General features: G+C 42.4%; 1 protein-coding gene across 1 annotated transcript; it reads left to right on the top strand.

Moving 5' to 3' along the window:
- The first annotated feature begins 1,642 nt into the window (after window positions 1–1,642).
- SAXO1 (stabilizer of axonemal microtubules 1) lies at window positions 1,643–17,545 on the top strand. Its single transcript, XM_010205091.2, has 4 exons — window positions 1,643–1,695; window positions 8,042–8,221; window positions 11,144–11,346; window positions 16,563–17,545. The coding sequence occupies exons 2-4, from the start codon at window positions 8,100–8,102 to the stop codon at window positions 17,543–17,545; spliced, it is 1,308 nt and encodes a 435-aa protein (XP_010203393.2). The 5' UTR covers window positions 1,643–1,695; window positions 8,042–8,099.
- Window positions 17,546–17,872: the final 327 nt, after the last annotated feature.

Genomic DNA, 17,872 nt, shown 5'->3' with positions numbered 1-17,872 from the left:
AGGAATGTAAAAGATGAGGTTCCGGCAGGTTCTTAGTGTAGAAGTACTGGCTTCTCAAATGTCGTGGCCTGGGTAACTAGCCTCAGACAATAGTTGGCCTCTAGACAGAACCTGCAAAATAGCACTTGATCTGATACTAGCAACTTTTTAGCAGCCAAGAACAGCACTTGCTAATAGTAACAAAGTTTGTGCAGCCACCAGCGAACACACATGGGTTGAGAAATATGAAGTTAAAAGCTGCCAAGACCAAAAATACTCTCTTGGCTTCTGGCCAGACTTGGGAAAAAATCTAACTAACCATCCCGAGCTCCCTCAGCTGTTCCTTGGAGGACCCTTCATCAGCTTCGTTGCCAGTTTCTGGACACACTCCTCAGTGCCTTTCTTGTAGTGAGGGGACCAAAACTGAACACAGGATTTGAGACGTGGCCTCGCCAGGGTCAAGTACAGGGTCACAGTCACTTCCCTGGTCATGTTATTTCTGATTTAAGCCAGGATGCCATTGGCCTTGGCCACCTGAGCACACTGCTTGCTCATGTTAAGGAATCTGTTGCTGAAAACGCCCAGGTTCTTTTCTGCAGGACACATTTCTGACCATTGTGCCCCAAGCCTGCAGCATTGCATGGGGTTGTGGCCCAAGTGCAGGATCTGGCATTTAACCTTTTAAACTTCAGAACTGGCCTCAGCCCATGGCTCTAATCTGTCCAGGTCCCTCTGAAGAGCCTTCCCACCCTCAAGCAGGTCTACACACCCATCCAGCTTGGTGTCATCAGCAAGTTTACTGAGGGTGCAATCAATCCCCTCATCCAGGTCATAAATAAAGATGTTAAACAGAGCAGGCCCCAGCACAGAGCCATGGAGAACACCACTGGTGACCGGCCATGAATGGGATTTGACTCCATTCCCCACCAGTATCTGGGCCCAGCCATCCAGACAGTTTTTAACCCAGTGAAGAGTAATACCCTTCCAAGCCATTGGGCAGGCAGTTTCTATAGGAGAGTGCTGTGGAAAACTATCAAAAGCTTTACTTTCTCCTTTCTTTCAAAACAGTTACAAGTAGGTTTTAAGAAAAATATCTACTTGTGGTTGACATCTTCCCTTTTTCATAAAGCTTGTCAAATTCTGCAATGAGAGATTTATGCGGCTAATTGTGGGAGTTATAATATGGCTGCGTACTTTTTATAGCCCATTATCCAATAATGGTCAAAGCGAACTGGAAGGTCTGACCTTAGTGGGGCTGTTGGGAACAGGCCCAACTGTGTTCTTTGCAGACCTAGGCTCTAGCATCTGGTGTTGGTGACATCACAATGGTTCCCAGACAACTGTCAAGCTTTCATGCCCAGGTCAGAGGAGGCTTGACCACAGGCATGGCCACAGAGCTCTGGTTGGGATGCCACCAGAGGAACCTGGACATGGTGCCTTAGGGAAGGAGGCAGTCTTCTGGGATGTGTAATGGGAATCTGTACCAGTGCTGTGTGCTGTGTCCATCTTCTGGAAGTTTTCAGGTTGTCTGACCATTGTCTCCAGAGACTGCTGCGGAAGAGTGGTGGTGGTTTTTTTTTCTCTGCTGTAGAGCATCTCCTGAGAAAGACCTGAACCATTACTAGTTTTCTTAGCAAACATGTCTCATACACCAGCTGTGCCTCTGCATGGGGCTCAATCATTGAAGAAGTGCCTATGTCAGCTGTGTTCCTGTGGGTATGTAAAAGGCTGGGGGAAATAGCTTGGAAGAGCAGTTACTTGGGTACTTGGCTGCACTGCTCTTTAGTGCTGCATTGTTACTGCTGCATGTGCATATGAAAACTTGTAAATAAGGTATCTTAAGAGAGTATTTTTTTTTTTCCCATTCTGTCTATTCAACCATGTGCGTCTTGTTTTTGTGATAGGAATGAACAAAAGGAAGGTGGATTTCTCATGTAGGTGGATTACAAAGAGAAGAGCTTTCCCCTTTTTTTGCCATTTGTTGTTCATCATGTGTAATAAGCACTTGTACGCAAAAAAACCCAACGGAAGTGTTGGTAGCAAGCAGATTACAAATGTACTTCTGACTTTTATCAAACTTTTTATTTGTGTGTTGTTTTGACCCTGATTGGATGCCAGGTGCCCACCACGCTGCTCTATCACCCCTCAGCGAGCCAGGGAAGGGAAAAAATAAGATGGAAGCCTTGTGGGTTAAGATAAAAGCTGTTTAATAAGAAAACAGCACAGCCATGCACATGAGATGCAAAGCAAATTTAGATCTTATTCCCCATCAGCCGCAGTGTCCAGCCTTTTCCCAGAGAAGTAGGGCTTCAATACGTGTAGCAGTTCTGGAAAGCAAAAGTGAATTAGAAATGTCTGCCCCGTTCTGCTCCTCTCCCTGAGTTGATACTGCTCAACTGATGTATGGTATGGGATATCTCCTTGGTCAGCCTGGGTCAGCTGATCCCTCCCAGGATCCTGCACACCCACAGCTACTGGTGAAGGTGGGGAAAGAATGCTGGAGGGACAGCCCTGATGCTGTGCGAGCTATACTCACAACATTGATGTGCTATCTATACACATTTTTAGCTATCAACAGAAGGCACAGCACTATAATGGCTGCTGTGGAAAACCACAGTTTCAGACCCAATACAGACTCTGTTCCAGGGAGACTTTGTTCTCGCTTGATTGCAGCTCATGTTTCACGTTAATGAATGAGTTGTGTGATGGCTTCCATGGTCAAGTCCACCCCTCGATCACGAGCCCATCTATGTGTTGCATCTCTCCCCAGATGTCCTGATGTTTCATGGGCCCATTGAACTATAAATAGACCACCCTTATGCTCCCAGTCTAGATCCACCTGAGCTACTTCAGCTTTGGCAGCTTTGTCTTTTGGGCTTTTGGGCATGTGAACATCTACATGACGTACCTTCAGAGTAAGCTTTTCACTTACAATGATTTCCTACCACGTGGCAGGATCCATCAGTAAAAAAAGCATAATACCTCTCATCTTCTGACAGTTCATTATATGCTGATGTCTCTTAGGCACAAGCCACTTCCTCAGGCAATGCTCTTAAATCTGCCTTCTGGCCAGTCCATAATCTCTTCCAAGACTCCTGGGCGATTAGGTTTCCTCAGCTGAGATTGTTGTGTAATCAACGCCATCCACTTACTCCATGTAGCGCTGGTTGCATGATGTATAGAAGGGGTTTTCCCTTTGAACATCCAGTGTAGCACAGGCAGATGTGATGCCAAGAGGAGATAAGCTTCTGCGCCAATGACTTCTGAAGCAGCTTGAAGTCCCTCATATGCTGCTAGTATTTCTTCTTTAGTTGGAGTGTAGTAGGCTTCTCATCCTCAATGTCCTCAGCTCCAAAACCCTAATGGCTGACCTTGGGTTTCTCCAGATGTTTTCTGCCAGAGGCTCCAGGTGAGAGACTGGGACAATTGTTTGAGGTTTAAAAGGCCAAGTATGAGATCCTGCACTTGGGCCACAACAACCCCATGCAATGCTACAGGCTTGGGGCAGAGTGACTGGAAAGCTGCTCAGCAGAAAAGGACCTGGGGGTGTTGACAACTGACTGGATATGAACCAGCAATGTGTCCAGGTGGCCAAGAAGGCCAATGTTATCCTGGCTTATGTGAGAAATGCTGTGTCCAATGAGGCCAAAGAAATGATTGTCCTCTTGTACTCAGCATTGGTGAGGCTTTATCTCAAATACTGTGTTCAGTTCTGGGCCCCTCACTGCAAGAAGGACATTGATGTGCTGAAGTGTGTCCAGAGACGAGCAACGAAGGTGGTGAAGGGTCTGGAGAACAAATCTTATGAAGAGTGGTTGAAGGACCTCGGGATGTTTTGCCTAGGGAAGAGGAGGCTGAGAGGAGATATGGTCACTCTACAACTACCTGAAAGGGGGTTGTAATGAGGTGGGGGTTGATGTCTTCTCTTCAGTAATGAATGATAAAACATGAGGAAATGGATTCAAGTTGGGCCATGGGAGGTTTAGACTGGGGATTAGGAAGAACTTTTTCTACAAGAGGGTTATTAAGCGTTGCAATAGGGTGTCCAGGGAGGAAGTGGAGTTACCATCCCTAGAGATATTTGAAAGATGTGTAGTTCAGATACTGAGTGATACGGTTTAGTTTAGTAGTGAGCCTGGCAGTGTGAGGTTAGTGTCTGGACTCGACAATCTTAAAGGTCTTTTCTAATCATGATGATTTTATGATTCTACCAGTCTTTTTGACCAACTGTTGTATTTGAAGCTTGGCTGGCAGGTAGGTGCTATGCAACCTCACACTCCCACTCCCCATGCCTTCCATAGGATGAGGAGGAGGGTCAGAAAAAAAAAATCAAAACTTGTGGATTAAGAACAAGTATAATGACTGAACTAAACTAAAATATTATAACAAGAAGAATAATAAAGTATAATAATAGTAACTAAGAGAAACAAAACCCAAGGAAAAAAGTGATGCACAGTGCAATGGCTCACCACCCCCTGACTGATGCCTGTGCAGTGATCTGCCCCTCCCCACCAACTTCCCACAATTTATATGCTGGGCACGAAGTCCTATGGAATATGGAATTGCCCTTTGGCTATTTGGGAGTCAGTTGTCCTGGCCATGTTCTCTCCTAGCTTCTTATGCACCCCCAGCTCACTCACTGGTGGAGTGGTGTGAGGAACAGAAAAAGCCTTGATGCTGTGTAAGCAATGCTCAGAAATACTAGTTATTATGGAGAAAATTAACTCTACCCCATCCAAAACCACCACAAACACTTAGGCACTGAGTGGCTACAGTGACAACCAGTTTCAGTAGGAGTTAACAGATATTATTTTGCCTCAGAACTAGTTAAGAACTTGAGTGGCTGTGAGAAAGGACCAATCTTGAAAACAGTTGTAAATGGACTTCATCACTATGGAAAGCACTGAAACATCAGTAGCTTGACACAGACAGCAGACATAAAATAGTCTGGAAATGTCAAACTATGGAAGTTGTCTGAGATAGGTAGTCCAACTCTTTCAGAATCTCCTTCCCCAGCCTGTATGTCCTTGACTCCAACATTCAGTCTGTATAATGTTTAAATGGTTGTAGGACGTGAGTAGGGAATCAAAAGCAAGGCTCAGGCATTTTCTAGATTCTTGTGATATTCTTGAAGAAAACAAACTTTTAAAAGTACACTTCACATTAAGTAGTCAGACAGACTTCAACAGCATGAATAATAAAAAAGCATCCTTCATGTTGTTAACCTTCACTGGGCCCATGCAGAATCAGTCTTGTCTTTTTAGGATACATCTTCCCTCAACTTAAAGACTATAAAATGAATAGTTGATTCTTCAAGGTGTTGGGAAAGATACAGAATTACACTTCTGGCCTTATCTTGAAGTAAGAAAATATCAGGCAGAGATTGGGCCAGTAAAGGATATCCACATCTCAATTTAAACCATTGGGAGATGCAGGCATTAAGAACAGCTTAAAAACTCAGACCTGGAGTGCTCAGAGTTTTCAGCACAACACAGAATTTATTTGAAAAAGGCGTAAAGCCATCAAAAGCACACGTAACTTCCCAGTCCTGTGTAACTCATGGTTTTGTATCAAAACAGTAAAGCAGGGTAAATAGAATCAATACATAGAACAATTGTGAAGGACTGGGCAGGGATCCTGTCTATATTTTCATTGGGTAGTGGTGTGGCAAGAGTTGTTTTGGATTATGTCTGCTCCTGTGGATATACTTCTCAGTCTTGTTTTGGATTATGTTTTACCTGCTTCTGTGGGTTTGCTTCTCAGTCTTGTCATATGAGGGAGTTCTTTAATGTCCTTACGGCTTCTTGCTTCTGTATGTCCGTGTCTCATGCTGGTGAGTTCAGATACAGCGTTCGGAAGTCTCTTCCTCAGTGCTGAGTAGAGGACCCGTTTCTTCATACTATTGAAGTGTCTCTGAATGGCAACACACAGAGTGGGGCTATCAACCACTTTTCCCAGTTTTGTATCATTTACAAACCTGCTAGTGGTGCCATCTGTCCCATTATCCAGGCCATTCATAAAGATATTTAATAATGTTTGCCCTATTGTCAAGCCCTGGTGCACACAGTTGGTAACTGGTTTCTGTCTGGATTTTATGCCACTGATCACAACCCTTTGAGTCCGGCAGCTCAGGTATCATTTGGTCCACTGTCCACTTAACTATCCCATACTTTCATCAGTTTGTTGCTGAGGATGTTATGGGAGACAGTGTCAAACTCTTACCAAGGCCAAGATAAGCAACATCTACAGCCCTCATCTTGTCTACCAAGCCAGTCTTTTTCTGTAGAAGGCTTTCAGGTTTAAGAAAGATTTCCCCTTCATACATTCATGCTGAGCACTCCAAATTAGTTCTTTGGGCCTTTTTGAGAATGAGCAGTTGTTCCAGGATTGCTTACTCTGTCCTCTTCACAGGGACTGAGACTGGTTGGCCTGTAGTTCCCAGAGACTCTTTCTTATTTTTCTTGAAGACAGGAGTGATATCTGCTGTCTCCAAGCCCTAAGGAACCTCTTCCTGATCGTCACAACCTTTTGGTAAAGAGAATGGCCTCAAAGTGACATGGGCCAACTCAATGCTTGTGGGTGCTCTGTGTATCTGAATATGATTGTTTCCTAACCTTCTTCCCCTCTGCCAAGGCTAAGTCTTCCTTATTCCAGACTCACACTGATCTTGTGGACCTAGGATTGATGAAAGTTTGTCATACCAGTAAAGTCCAGGATTGAGACTGAGATTAGAGGGCTCACCCTCATTCTTCCATATAATTAGGTACTGAGGGAGCATCAACAGCTGGTTCTTGTCAGTTAAAGCTGTTGATCTTGAAGACAGACACAAACCAATGATGTGAGCCCAGAATAATTTCCTTGGTCTTGCAGAAGGAATTGTGACCTGAATGAGAAACTGGCTTGTCAAAAAGATCCTGAATTTTATTTGAGCCCTCTGAGTCCTTCTTCCCCTCTTGTGTTAGTTTGGAAAATGATGTACTATACAAAAGTGTCCCCTTGAATGTAGACCAGAAGTTGTCTGTATAAATTTAAGTAATTAGGTATCTATTGTTGCTAGATTACTCAACATTTAATTTAACAGGGACTTTTTAAAGTATAGAAGCCCTTTCAAATAAGTAATAAATGCTTGGATGAGACATAGCACAGGAAAACATACATCCAATAGGGAATACTCTAACTTTGGCATGAATGATGTATGAGACAAAAAAACAGAGGCCTCTCTCCTCATCTCACTGTGATTCGTGTAGGCTGCTTCCTGAAGTCCTTAATCAGCAGCTTTTACATTGACTCTAGCAGGTTTAATTCAAACCACATAAAGTGGACATAAAGTGTAGTGTTTCTGGGAAGAAATCTGAGGGTAGGATCCCAAATTTCTGCTTAACAGATGAGCCTTGTCCCCCCTGCTCTGTCCTGGTCCTAACGTAGAATGAAGTAGATCACCAATGGTGGACGATCCATGGTGGAACTTTAGTTTCAGTTAGGAGGGAGCTTCCTCACAAAATCAGTTTTTTCTTACTGTCAGCATTTTGGTACACATTATGGAGAGGTCTTGCTTTCAGAAAGAATTACTTTCTGAGTTGCTTTCAGAAGGAGAGATGGCCAGAGCAGCGCTTTACAAGTGTTAGTGAATAGAGACTTTCAAACTGTTCAAGCAGTTGTCCACACAAGTGAGCTCAATATATGGGCAAAGGAGGATAATAAATTTATGAGAAATGGAACAAAAGTAGCGTTGAGTTTCTAGTCCAGCACAATATGGTGCACCTGGCTGTATCTCAGAGTAACTTGCTTTTTTTGATTTATTTAGGTGAACGTTCTTTTCATAGGCTGTTTTCATTTGCTTCATGGACTTTTTTTGACTGAAGTCTATAGTAGTAGACAGAAATAACCATTTATTTGTGTAAGTTATGCTTTGGCACTTTAAATAATCAGGGCTGTTGCAGTCATTGCAATCCTTGCTTGTCCACTATTATCCACTATCCACTGCAGTTAACTTATACGATGAGGGATTCTTAATCAGCTACCTGTAAGTCACTAACTCCTGTGCTGTTTTTTTCCTTTGCAGGTGTCATCGTTGTCCACATCTGCCCAACAGGCCCTATGAGAAGAATGAGAAGCCGTGCATGCTTTCAGAGTACATGGAAAGATATCCCCTTTATCCCATTACCGTCCCCAGAGGCTCATTTAAGTCAAAGGATGTGTACAAGATGGCACAGATAGCCATGGAAGGCATCTCGACTACAAAGTATGAAAACTAGTGTGAGAGACAGACTGGGGACTGGGACTTAGCTAATATGTGTGTGAGGGTTGGATAATGGAGAGGAAAAAAATGTTGCAGCGGTACAAACAATCATGTGGACTCTGTGAAGGAGAGATGAAGGTCTGGGTGAGGCCAGTTGTGGTAGTGGAGTCAAGCTATTTTCTTGCACTTACTGGAGGCTGAGATGATTAGAGAATCGAGGCTTACTGGAGGCTGATTAGGGAATAAATGGGCCGTAGAAGCACAGTTATAGTCTTGGCTTTTTCTCATTTCCTGTTTTGGGAAGGTTTCTGGGAAATGAGCAGAAATATCTGGGGAAGTATGGATTATCTTGGAGTTCTGTGTTTTGTGCATCACTTTGCATGTTGTAATGTGAGTGACTCGTTATGTGAACATAATGAGCTTGGTGATAGGAAAGGGGTGGTGGGCGTTTTCCTCAAGGCAGTCACTGTGGATTGCTGGGCTGCTTCTGCTTCTCATTTACGTTGTTTCTCAGTGTTGGTGTTCTACAAAAGTACACTTGCAGTGTGCTTATTTCTCTGAAAGAGGTAACTTCTGAGACTCTCCCTTGCTGCTAGTAAGGTGATATGCCAAGCACTTGTCCACAGAAGAAATCCCAAAAATAGGAATTTGATTCTTTAATTTGAATCTGAGAGCTTCCCTTTCTTCAAACAGCAGGTTCTGCCTGATCTGGATGTTTACTTCTTTTGTCATCACAGGCATAGTATCAATAGCATTACTTTTGCCGAGCCAAATTAGAGACCTAGCATAGGCCAATGACTATTAATAAAATCTTAACAGCTAACACCACCCATTTGATTCGGCAGAGGAGTTGGACTAGATGATCTTTAAAGATCCCTTCCAACCCCTCCCATTCTAAGATTCTATGATTTGTCCTCATCCTGACAGGGAAGCTCCGCCAACCTGTTTCCCTGCCTCTGCCTTTTAAAGATTTTAAAGATCAATTTAAATCACAAATGTGTCTGAAGTCTGAAATGGCCGACTTGCTTACACTTGAGATGTCTCTGTCTACATGAGAGTTTTCAGAGACAGCCAATATATATTTATAGAAACATTTTAAATTGTCTTTTATGGCTGTAGCTAGATTAAATTCTAGTTTGGCTTTGGCTCTGCTTAATCTCACAAGACTCTTGTAGTCTTCCCAAGTTTCCTGCCTCTCAGTTTGTACAAGTTCTGAAACACAGGCTAGAAAGAAAGTACAGAAACTGCTTATATTTGCTTCTTCAGAGCATGCACTCTACCAAATATGTAAAACTTACCTACCCTTGTAAGAAAATGAAAAACCAGAGCCTGAACAGTTACCCATTGCATTGCAAGTCTTGCTGTCCTCTGGGCAACTCTGTTAGGTAAATACATCCAGAGTGAAAGTACCAAGGGCTGATAAAAGCTCTGGTTCTGTGTGGCTCAGTTCAGAGACAATGGATTGTCAGAACGTAGAAGGCCAGTAAATGCTCAGTTGTCACCAGTCTTCCCTAACAACATTTTGATGAGCATTAGGTGCCATTGCAACAGCAAGTCCCCATGAAAACGTCTGGGTGTTGCAGGCAGCACCATTTTTCATGGTATCTTCGATGCAGGTTGCCAGTAATTTGTCAGCAGATCAATCTCTCCTCTGTAATCTTCACTGCAGGTTCTGTTGTATTGCAACAATCAGAGTGGGGAAGGAAACTCCTCCTGACAGAAAACACTTGGTCACGTTGGTGAATAATTGCCTGTCTGTGATCTGTTACTTGCCTCTGGTACAGGCTTTGCTGTTTCAGTGCTGAGATTCTGTAGTGTACCATGAGCTGCTTGGGAAAGACCCTGTTACTAAGCCCTCTCTGTTACCAAGAATGGTGAATATCTGTTGTATTCCTGCTTGTTTTTTCTTTGCCCCTCTTAAAAAAGACACTGGCTTTAAATTGCTAACAAAGGCATGCCAAGAGGGCTACAACTTGTGTGACATCTACAGAAGTATCTCTAATACTTTGCAATGTGAATTTTCTTTCTCCACATAGTCTTTTGAGAACCTTGCTGGTTTGCTAAAATATGTAACTAATACAGAATATTCAGAGTCTCAGGCTCTTGCGCACTCAGCATCACTCCAGAGGCAAAGCACAATATTAATATTAGAATAGCTCCTGTACTGACCGTTTCCCCTGGCCAGCTGCCAGTGGAGAAAATAGGTGTGCATACCTGTGGAAAAATACTCTCACCTAGGAGACTGGCTTCACTGGTGTCAGGCAGCATACTCTCTACCTTGTACAGCAGAGTGAAATAGGTTCAAGTTAGTGTATATCAGATGATTTTACCGTTTTACCGTTTTCTTGCTTACCTCATTTCTCTAATGTTTTGTTGGACTTAAATAACACTACTCTGGAATTTAAAAAGAGCTCATTTACTGTGCTATATGAGAAAAAGCTAACCATCTGACCACCATGATCTTTCTTTCCTCAACCAATGTTTTGCTGTAACGCAATTTTGTTCTCATCTCCTTATCATGAGCTGAACTGCTGTACAGTGTATGGTCTGAGAAGGCTATTGTTACCTCTCTCATATGTTTTCCATACCTACTAGGTCGCTTTCTACAATTATCAGACTTTTAAAAGGAGTTATGTCTTCTGATCTAACTCCAGTGTGTAACACAGATGGCCTTGTGTAAGGCCATTAACTTCACTGGGTGGAGAGAAAGGGGAACCTCATCTGCCTGAGGCTGTCCAGAGCTATCTCAGTTCATTTTCAGGGCCCAGGTTTCCAAATGTGAAAGATTTGTGTATTTCATTAACTGCTTATATCTTATCCAGACTTTCTTGGACTGTGGAGATAAGGGAAATGATGAATTTCTTTGTGTGTCCAGAAAAAGGAACATAACTTTTTCCTTATGAAAAAAACCCCTATTCTTCACAGGAGAGACTACATAGCTCATCAAACATTGCCACTGAAACGTAAACCACCTGAAAAGTATGTCAAGAATGATGTGAGCATGGATTTGACCTCCACTTACAAGAAGGACTATAATGCCTACCCTATCTCTCAAGTACCTCCATGCTTCCTCTGTGTGACAAGACACATACCCAATGTCAAGATGGATACAAGAACCACTTATGAAGGTATGTGCCCCTGCAGCTTCTTTTAGGACTTCACTAGTAACTTCACTTCGGAAGAAAACAGATTGAAACTGTGTCATTTTTATTTATTCTCTCCGTGTAGACCAAAAAGCTGTGCAGGAACCATACAGACACAAATTTCTGGGAACACAGTTCCCTAGTAATGCTAGCATTCGGATCTCTGAATTCACCTTATTTGCATGTTTAATAAGTGTCACGTGAAGAGCAAGAGCTCGATGTTTGCCTGTCAGAATCCCTCCCACGGACTGCCACTGAGAGCAGTTTTGTGTAGCCAAGGGTTAGAATTTGGCTTATGAGCCACAATTTCAGAAGGCTGGAAAACAGGTAATTTATTAAGGTGACAGATATAACAGATTTGAGATTCCTGATGATAGACGCAACCTAGTGCAGTATCATGAATACATAATAAAAATGGCAACAGCACTTAGCTCCAGGGATTCTTTGCCACAGAGTAAAAGAGACACAGTTCCTACCAAGAAGATGTCTGTATCTGTCTTGGTGGGGGAAATGGAGTACAACCTGTGGGCTGTCTTGCCTGAGTCTTCAGTCTCTTTCTCCCTGCTGCATCCTTCTCTCTCTCAGTCAGCTTGAGAAGAAACAGAACAAAAGCGCTCAAAAAGCTAGAGGCTAGAAGAGCTGCTCTAAAGGGTAATAGGCTAAAAGCGGTAGAAGAACTCAAAAGACTAAAATGCTCTATCTGCCTCTCCCTGGGGACTTTTATAGCCTAAACCTCTCTGCACACTCCCTGGGGTGATGTTTAACACGATTTGTGGGGAGGGTTGAGGAACAGTCATATATGTTTAGCATGGACCTCTTTTATCTCATTGTTGTATTTAAGGGTGTCAAAAGGGTATTACCTTTAATGTTAGTTGTATGGTTAATGAGGCAAAGGTCTCTCTTTGGGCACCATGGCCTGGCTCAAAACTGTTTTGAAGCTGTTTGCATGTTTGATTCAGCAATTTATAGCCAAAACAGGAATGTCTTGCATCCACATGTCTTCCTCCCTGGGTTGCTTCTCATGTTTATCTCTCAGTCCTTCACCTCTCAGGTCTGCACAAGAGATAAGTGAGCGCTGGCACTTTTAACTCGTTGTTGGAGATTCTCACACCAGTATGAAGTCATATAACTGAGATGAATAGTGATTTTAATATTACAACTTTCGTACGTTCCACCTCCCAGGTGTGTAGAAGAGATATGCAGGCACTGGCTCTTCTCAGCCTTTGTTTGAGATTCTCACAACAGGCCTACAGGCATCCTAGGTAGAAACAGGGCAATGTGTATGCCTGCAAGTGCGTCCAGAAGAGTCATGTTTAGGATATGCTGAACACATGCTTGCTATACTGCAGGGCTGGTCCAGACATTCAGTGTGTCAGACACATCTAAAATATGTATAATTTGCTAGGTCTGAACAGGTCATGAAGTGTGGGACTCTTTCTGCACGTGCTGCAGAGGTAATAAGTGGAGGGGCAAGAGATGAAAACTGGAATTACGGACACATAGAAGTTCCACACAAATGTCTTAAGCACTGAAGGCCCCCTCTTGGTAAACCTTGTGAATTGTGCATCTAACTATGCCCTTGTTTCTCAGTAGCACTAACTTGGTGGTAGGTGGTTTGTCTTGTGAGGGCTTTGTTCCTTCCTCTCTACGAGCATGAATTCTCTTTATTTTTTTTTTTACAAAGTTACAGCAACTGTGCTAGTTTCAGGGGCAAGCAGAGAATCAGAGGATTTTGCCTCCCCTCTGCACACTTTCAATTAAGCAGCATTGCTAGGTTTATAGTTAGCATTTGTGTGTTTCTTAAAATAATTTAAAATTCTTTCATTTTAATTTTACCATTATTATACTGTGCAAATAGAAAAGCTTACGACTGGTGCTGGCATTGAGATTTTCCCCAATGTACAGATACATTTTTTTTTTCTTAAAACTCATTATGATAAAGGAAGTAAGAAAATAAAAGGTATTTGAATGTAGTGTTAAGATTACCCAGCTGAAACGACTGAGAGATTTCAGCGCAGCTGCATGTTTGCAATGGCATAAACTGGAATTTTTGCATTAAGCACATGGGAAATACTGTCCATTTAGAATTACTTGTATCATGAAGATCATGACCCACAGGTGCAGAATACCTACATTTACACGATTTTGGACACTTTGTTTTGCATGGGCAATGTCACCAGGTGGTATTCATTGTAATAGTTTCAGTGAAGCCAATAAAAAAGGCTGCTTTACACAAGCAGAGGATCTTTCCTTCTGTGTTATGATATCCTTAGCTTCTCTGTATCTGAAGCAGATGTGTTTTTTTGTCTTTTATCAGCTTTTGGGTCAGCACCTTAACTGTTACTCCAGAGCTCAAAAATGTATCACAGCCACATTTAGTTATAACTTGCAACATTTTTCAAAACACTGCAGATGGAAATCTTCATCAAAACCCCCTCAAAGATCAAGTTGCATACTGAATGCATTCCCTTTTAGAGGTCCAGATTCATAAAAGAATTGAAAGCTTTTCAATATGCTATTCTCTAAATATTGCTAGGTTTTACTGATCACTACTCAAGTGTCAAACTTTGAAACACAATTAATGATCATAATTCAAATATTTAAATGGTATATAAAACAATGCTGCATTGGTATTAAATTACCTTTCCTACTACACTCTCATATTCCTTTCCACTAAACGTACCATATCCCAGGTGACACTGTAGGTTTAAGACGATGCTATTGCCTATCACAATGAACGTCAGATGCCTTTGCAGCTTAAAGTTTCAAAATTCTCATCTCCTGCAAGCTATACACGTAGCTGTTTCTATATGTCTGCAGACATATTATTAGTACAAAATCAAATTTTGGTTTCATTTTGCTTGGTTATAGTGAGAAGCACCTAACCCTCCAATACAATATGGTTCATATCCTCCGTTGCCTCCTGTACCCCCTAATGTTTTCAGTTATGCTACAAGGGAAACTACTAATATCCATGGGAGAAGAATAAGAGTTACAATAAAATTGTAACATATTTTGAAGGAATAGTAGCACTACTGGCTTACACTAGGTAAAACAAATTCATAACACCTATGAGGTCTCCAAATGTGTAGAGCTTGTGAATTTTTTAAATTGAAGACAGATGGACTTGTTATATTTTGAATATTTTGCAAAGGCTACACTAGTGTCCAAAATGAACAGACTACTTTCCAGCAAAGATGAAGGTGGAATCTGAAAAGTTCTATGGTAGTTCTTGGCTACCATCTGAAATGCCAGATCTCTGAGCGAGCCTTTATGTAGAGATGAGCTGAATCTCATTAGCTCCTCATTTTTTTTACAGCTTATCAATACATCCTCTGTAATGACATATATCTGTGTATACTTGTGATTCAAGCTGCCGGACCATCTCTCCAGGAAAACGGTGTGACCTGGGCATGGGCACAAAGTCAGCACCCCATCGATGTGGTGGTTCCTGGACCACTCCTATTCCCACAGAGAAACAGGAGCACCTAAGGAGTATAAATATGCCTCACACTGGCAGGGCAAGTGGCCTGGGCTTCAGTGGCAGTGACAGTGGTTAATGTCTGTCTGCTGGCGCACAAAGGCGGGCCTGTGCTCTCAGCTGGCTACCCTAGTCAGTGGTGTAGGAGAGAAGCTCTGCGCCCAAGGGCCAGGCTGCTCACTGGCTGCTGCTTTCTCTCTTGTGCCAGGGCACAGCAGCTTGGTTTGAACCAGAGGGACTTTAAATGGACATTTAATTGGGGCAAAAAGTTACTCTGTTTTGGTCAGGTCCACATTGTAGTGGACACATTTCTTTTTTTTTTCCTGTGCTTGAGCAGTACAATGGCCATTGCCAGTCAAAAGGAGTAACTGTTTGGATTAGAGAGTTCAAATATCCTGATATCTACGTTCTTCATTTACATTCTAGTACTTGAAAGCTAGACTTCCTTCCGGTGCAGAGTCAGCTGGAAGCTTATTTGCCTCATGATTCTCTATGTGGTTTGAAAGGAGGGAAAAATAAATTTAAAAAAAGATTTGGGCTAATTCCAAGACTATTTCATTTCAACCTCCTACCAGTAACCATAATGCTCTCTAGAGAAAGCTGCACAAGACTAATAGGAAGGGAGTAAAAAGACTGATATTGTGGCTGCGGCACTGGTCAGACTGTTAGGAAGCTTTGAAATAGGTTTCTAGTCAGACTGAGTGCAAATGTTTTTAAGTCTCACTGACTAATTTTTTTTTTTTTCCCTGGTATCCTGCCGAGGAAAGTAGATATGAATGTCTCCAAAATGCCTCCTAAAATGTTCACTTAGTCGTGAAGTTTGACAGCAATTTTTCTGGAGTGTGGATTGTCTCTGTAATGTGATTCAACATTTCCGATCAATGTAGGCTCGGTGTGCAAATTCCAGCACTTTTTTTTCTAATGAGGAAAAATTCTAATGAGAATCAGAGAAAGAGTTACAAGCTCCTTCCTGGTTCCTGCTTGTATTGACAGCAGAAGTACCTCAGAGGGCAAAGTCAAGAGTCGAGGACATGCCACACAGCACAGCTTGCTGACACCAAGATGAGCTGAAAAACTCTGATCTCAGCAAACAGTAGGCAGCATCATATCTGTGCCATTGAGAAATCAGGTCATGCCCAAGTGAGAAGGTGTAAAGAGGAAGGGTAGCTCTGCAACTTGGCCTTTAGAATGGAATGCTGGACATTTAGTTCCCATTGCTCCAGAGATCCTGTGGGGGACACCCAGATGGCCTTCTGCAGATAGAAAGCATGCCCTGCCTGTGCTCTGAGCCAGCTGCAGCACAGCTGCAGGAAAGTAAATGCAGGGTGTTGAACTTGGTGCCATGATACTCCACTTTCATGATTTCTGGTTGAATGAGTATGAGGGCAGCACTCACACAGTCACCTGCAGAAAATGTCTCTGCAAGACTTGAGAATATAATACAATCTTCCCACATTGTATTTCACCACCTCTGTAGGTATGTGTGGGTACACCAGGCTATTTTCATTCCATGTACCGTGTAGATGCTAAGCATTTCCAGGGGTTAGCGCACTAAAGTGTAAGGTGTTCCACAGCCAGTCTTTTAACAAAATGTGTCAATAAAATATTTAACATATTTATTAGAGCAGAGAATATAATAATAAAAATGTAATATGATTTATGCATAAACTTACTAAAGAACTTAACTGAGCACTTTTATAGGATTCCTCTTACATTTCAGATGACTATGTGCTGTGGAATGAACCAAAGCTACAGCCTATCAGACCAAATGACAGGTTTCAACCATCAGAAGAAAAATTTGATCACAGAACCACTGTCCAGGCTGACTATTTGTTCAAGGGACCAGTTGCCACTCAAAGCTGCAAGCCTCTGAATCTAGTCCAGAAAACCAAAGCTCCTTTTGACAATGTAACAAATTACAGAGTCCATTACGTGCCACTTCCTCTGAAGGAACATCATGTCCATAAATATCAGAAATACAAGGCCAATAAGGTCCCCTTTGATGGCCTCACTACCCACAAAGTTTCTTACAAGGGGCTAGCTGGTCGTCCAGCCAAGCTTGCAAAACCATACCAGCTGGAGCGTTGCCATGATCTTCCATTTTTATCTACAACTGAATTCCAGGAAAAATATCAAGCTTGGCCACAGCCCCCCATTTTCCCTCAAAAACCTGACGTCTATGTTCCACCTCTGGAGAAAATGGACCTTTGCACCACTACTCAGATGCACTACAAGTACTCAAACGGCAAGCCAGCCAAGATATGTCGAGTTTTTCCTCAGATCAAGAAAAGTACTGTGTGCTTCAACGGCTCTTCCACAATGAAGGATGACTATAAGCCTTGGCTTTGCAAGAGACGGAAACCCATCATTCATGCTCCAAAGATGACTTTCCCAGCAAAACCAGTGGATTACTTGACTACCTTTAAGGCCCATTATGTGCCTCATCCACTCAAAGTTACAAAGAGGTACAAACCTGTTTGGTCAGGCCCAAAGCATCCCACTCTGCTGGATGCTAAAACCACCTATGCTACCAGCTACACACCAAAGTGCATTACCAGATGCTTGGCCTCTTATGAAGTCCCACCTGGTTATGTTTTTGAGGAAACTGATGCTGAGGGTCACAACATTTATATCCCTGCTTCCAAAAGTGGTTCCTGGAAAGTAGACACTGAAGGAAAAAGAGAGTGGATACCGCCTTCCTAGAAACGGATTCAAAGACCATGGCTTCAGTGAGCTACATTCTATTACAATAAACATGATTTCCAGACATAGGCTTTTTCCTGATCATTTGTACAAATGGAAAACACAAAATCCAAGGAAAAGACACATTAATCCTAGTTTCTCTGTATTTTTTTCCCTATCTAACTCTTGGAAATTAATTGAAAGAGATATCCTTCTTCTGAGACTCTAAAAGAGAGATCTTGTGGTAAGATACATTATTATCAGCATAATGGGAGTCCAGCCATGTTCATAAAGACAACAGTAGAACAGCCTCTTTAGGCTGAGTGAATTACACCTGTGAAGTCACAC

This window comes from Colius striatus, chromosome Z, assembly GCF_028858725.1.
Source record: "Colius striatus isolate bColStr4 chromosome Z, bColStr4.1.hap1, whole genome shotgun sequence".
Taxonomy (NCBI): Eukaryota; Metazoa; Chordata; class Aves; order Coliiformes; family Coliidae; genus Colius; species Colius striatus.
This window is presented reverse-complemented; position numbering and strand designations above follow the sequence as displayed.

Excerpts from the sequence above, each read along its gene's own strand:
- SAXO1 (XM_010205091.2), top strand. The coding sequence starts at position 8,100 with ATGCTTTCAGAGTACATGGAAAGATATCCCCTTTATCCCATTACCGTC. Across the intron at positions 8,222-11,143 it reads GAAGGCATCTCGACTACAAA|GAGAGACTACATAGCTCATC; the intron begins GTATGAAAACTA and ends TATTCTTCACAG. Across the intron at positions 11,347-16,562 it reads TACAAGAACCACTTATGAAG|ATGACTATGTGCTGTGGAAT; the intron begins GTATGTGCCCCT and ends CTTACATTTCAG.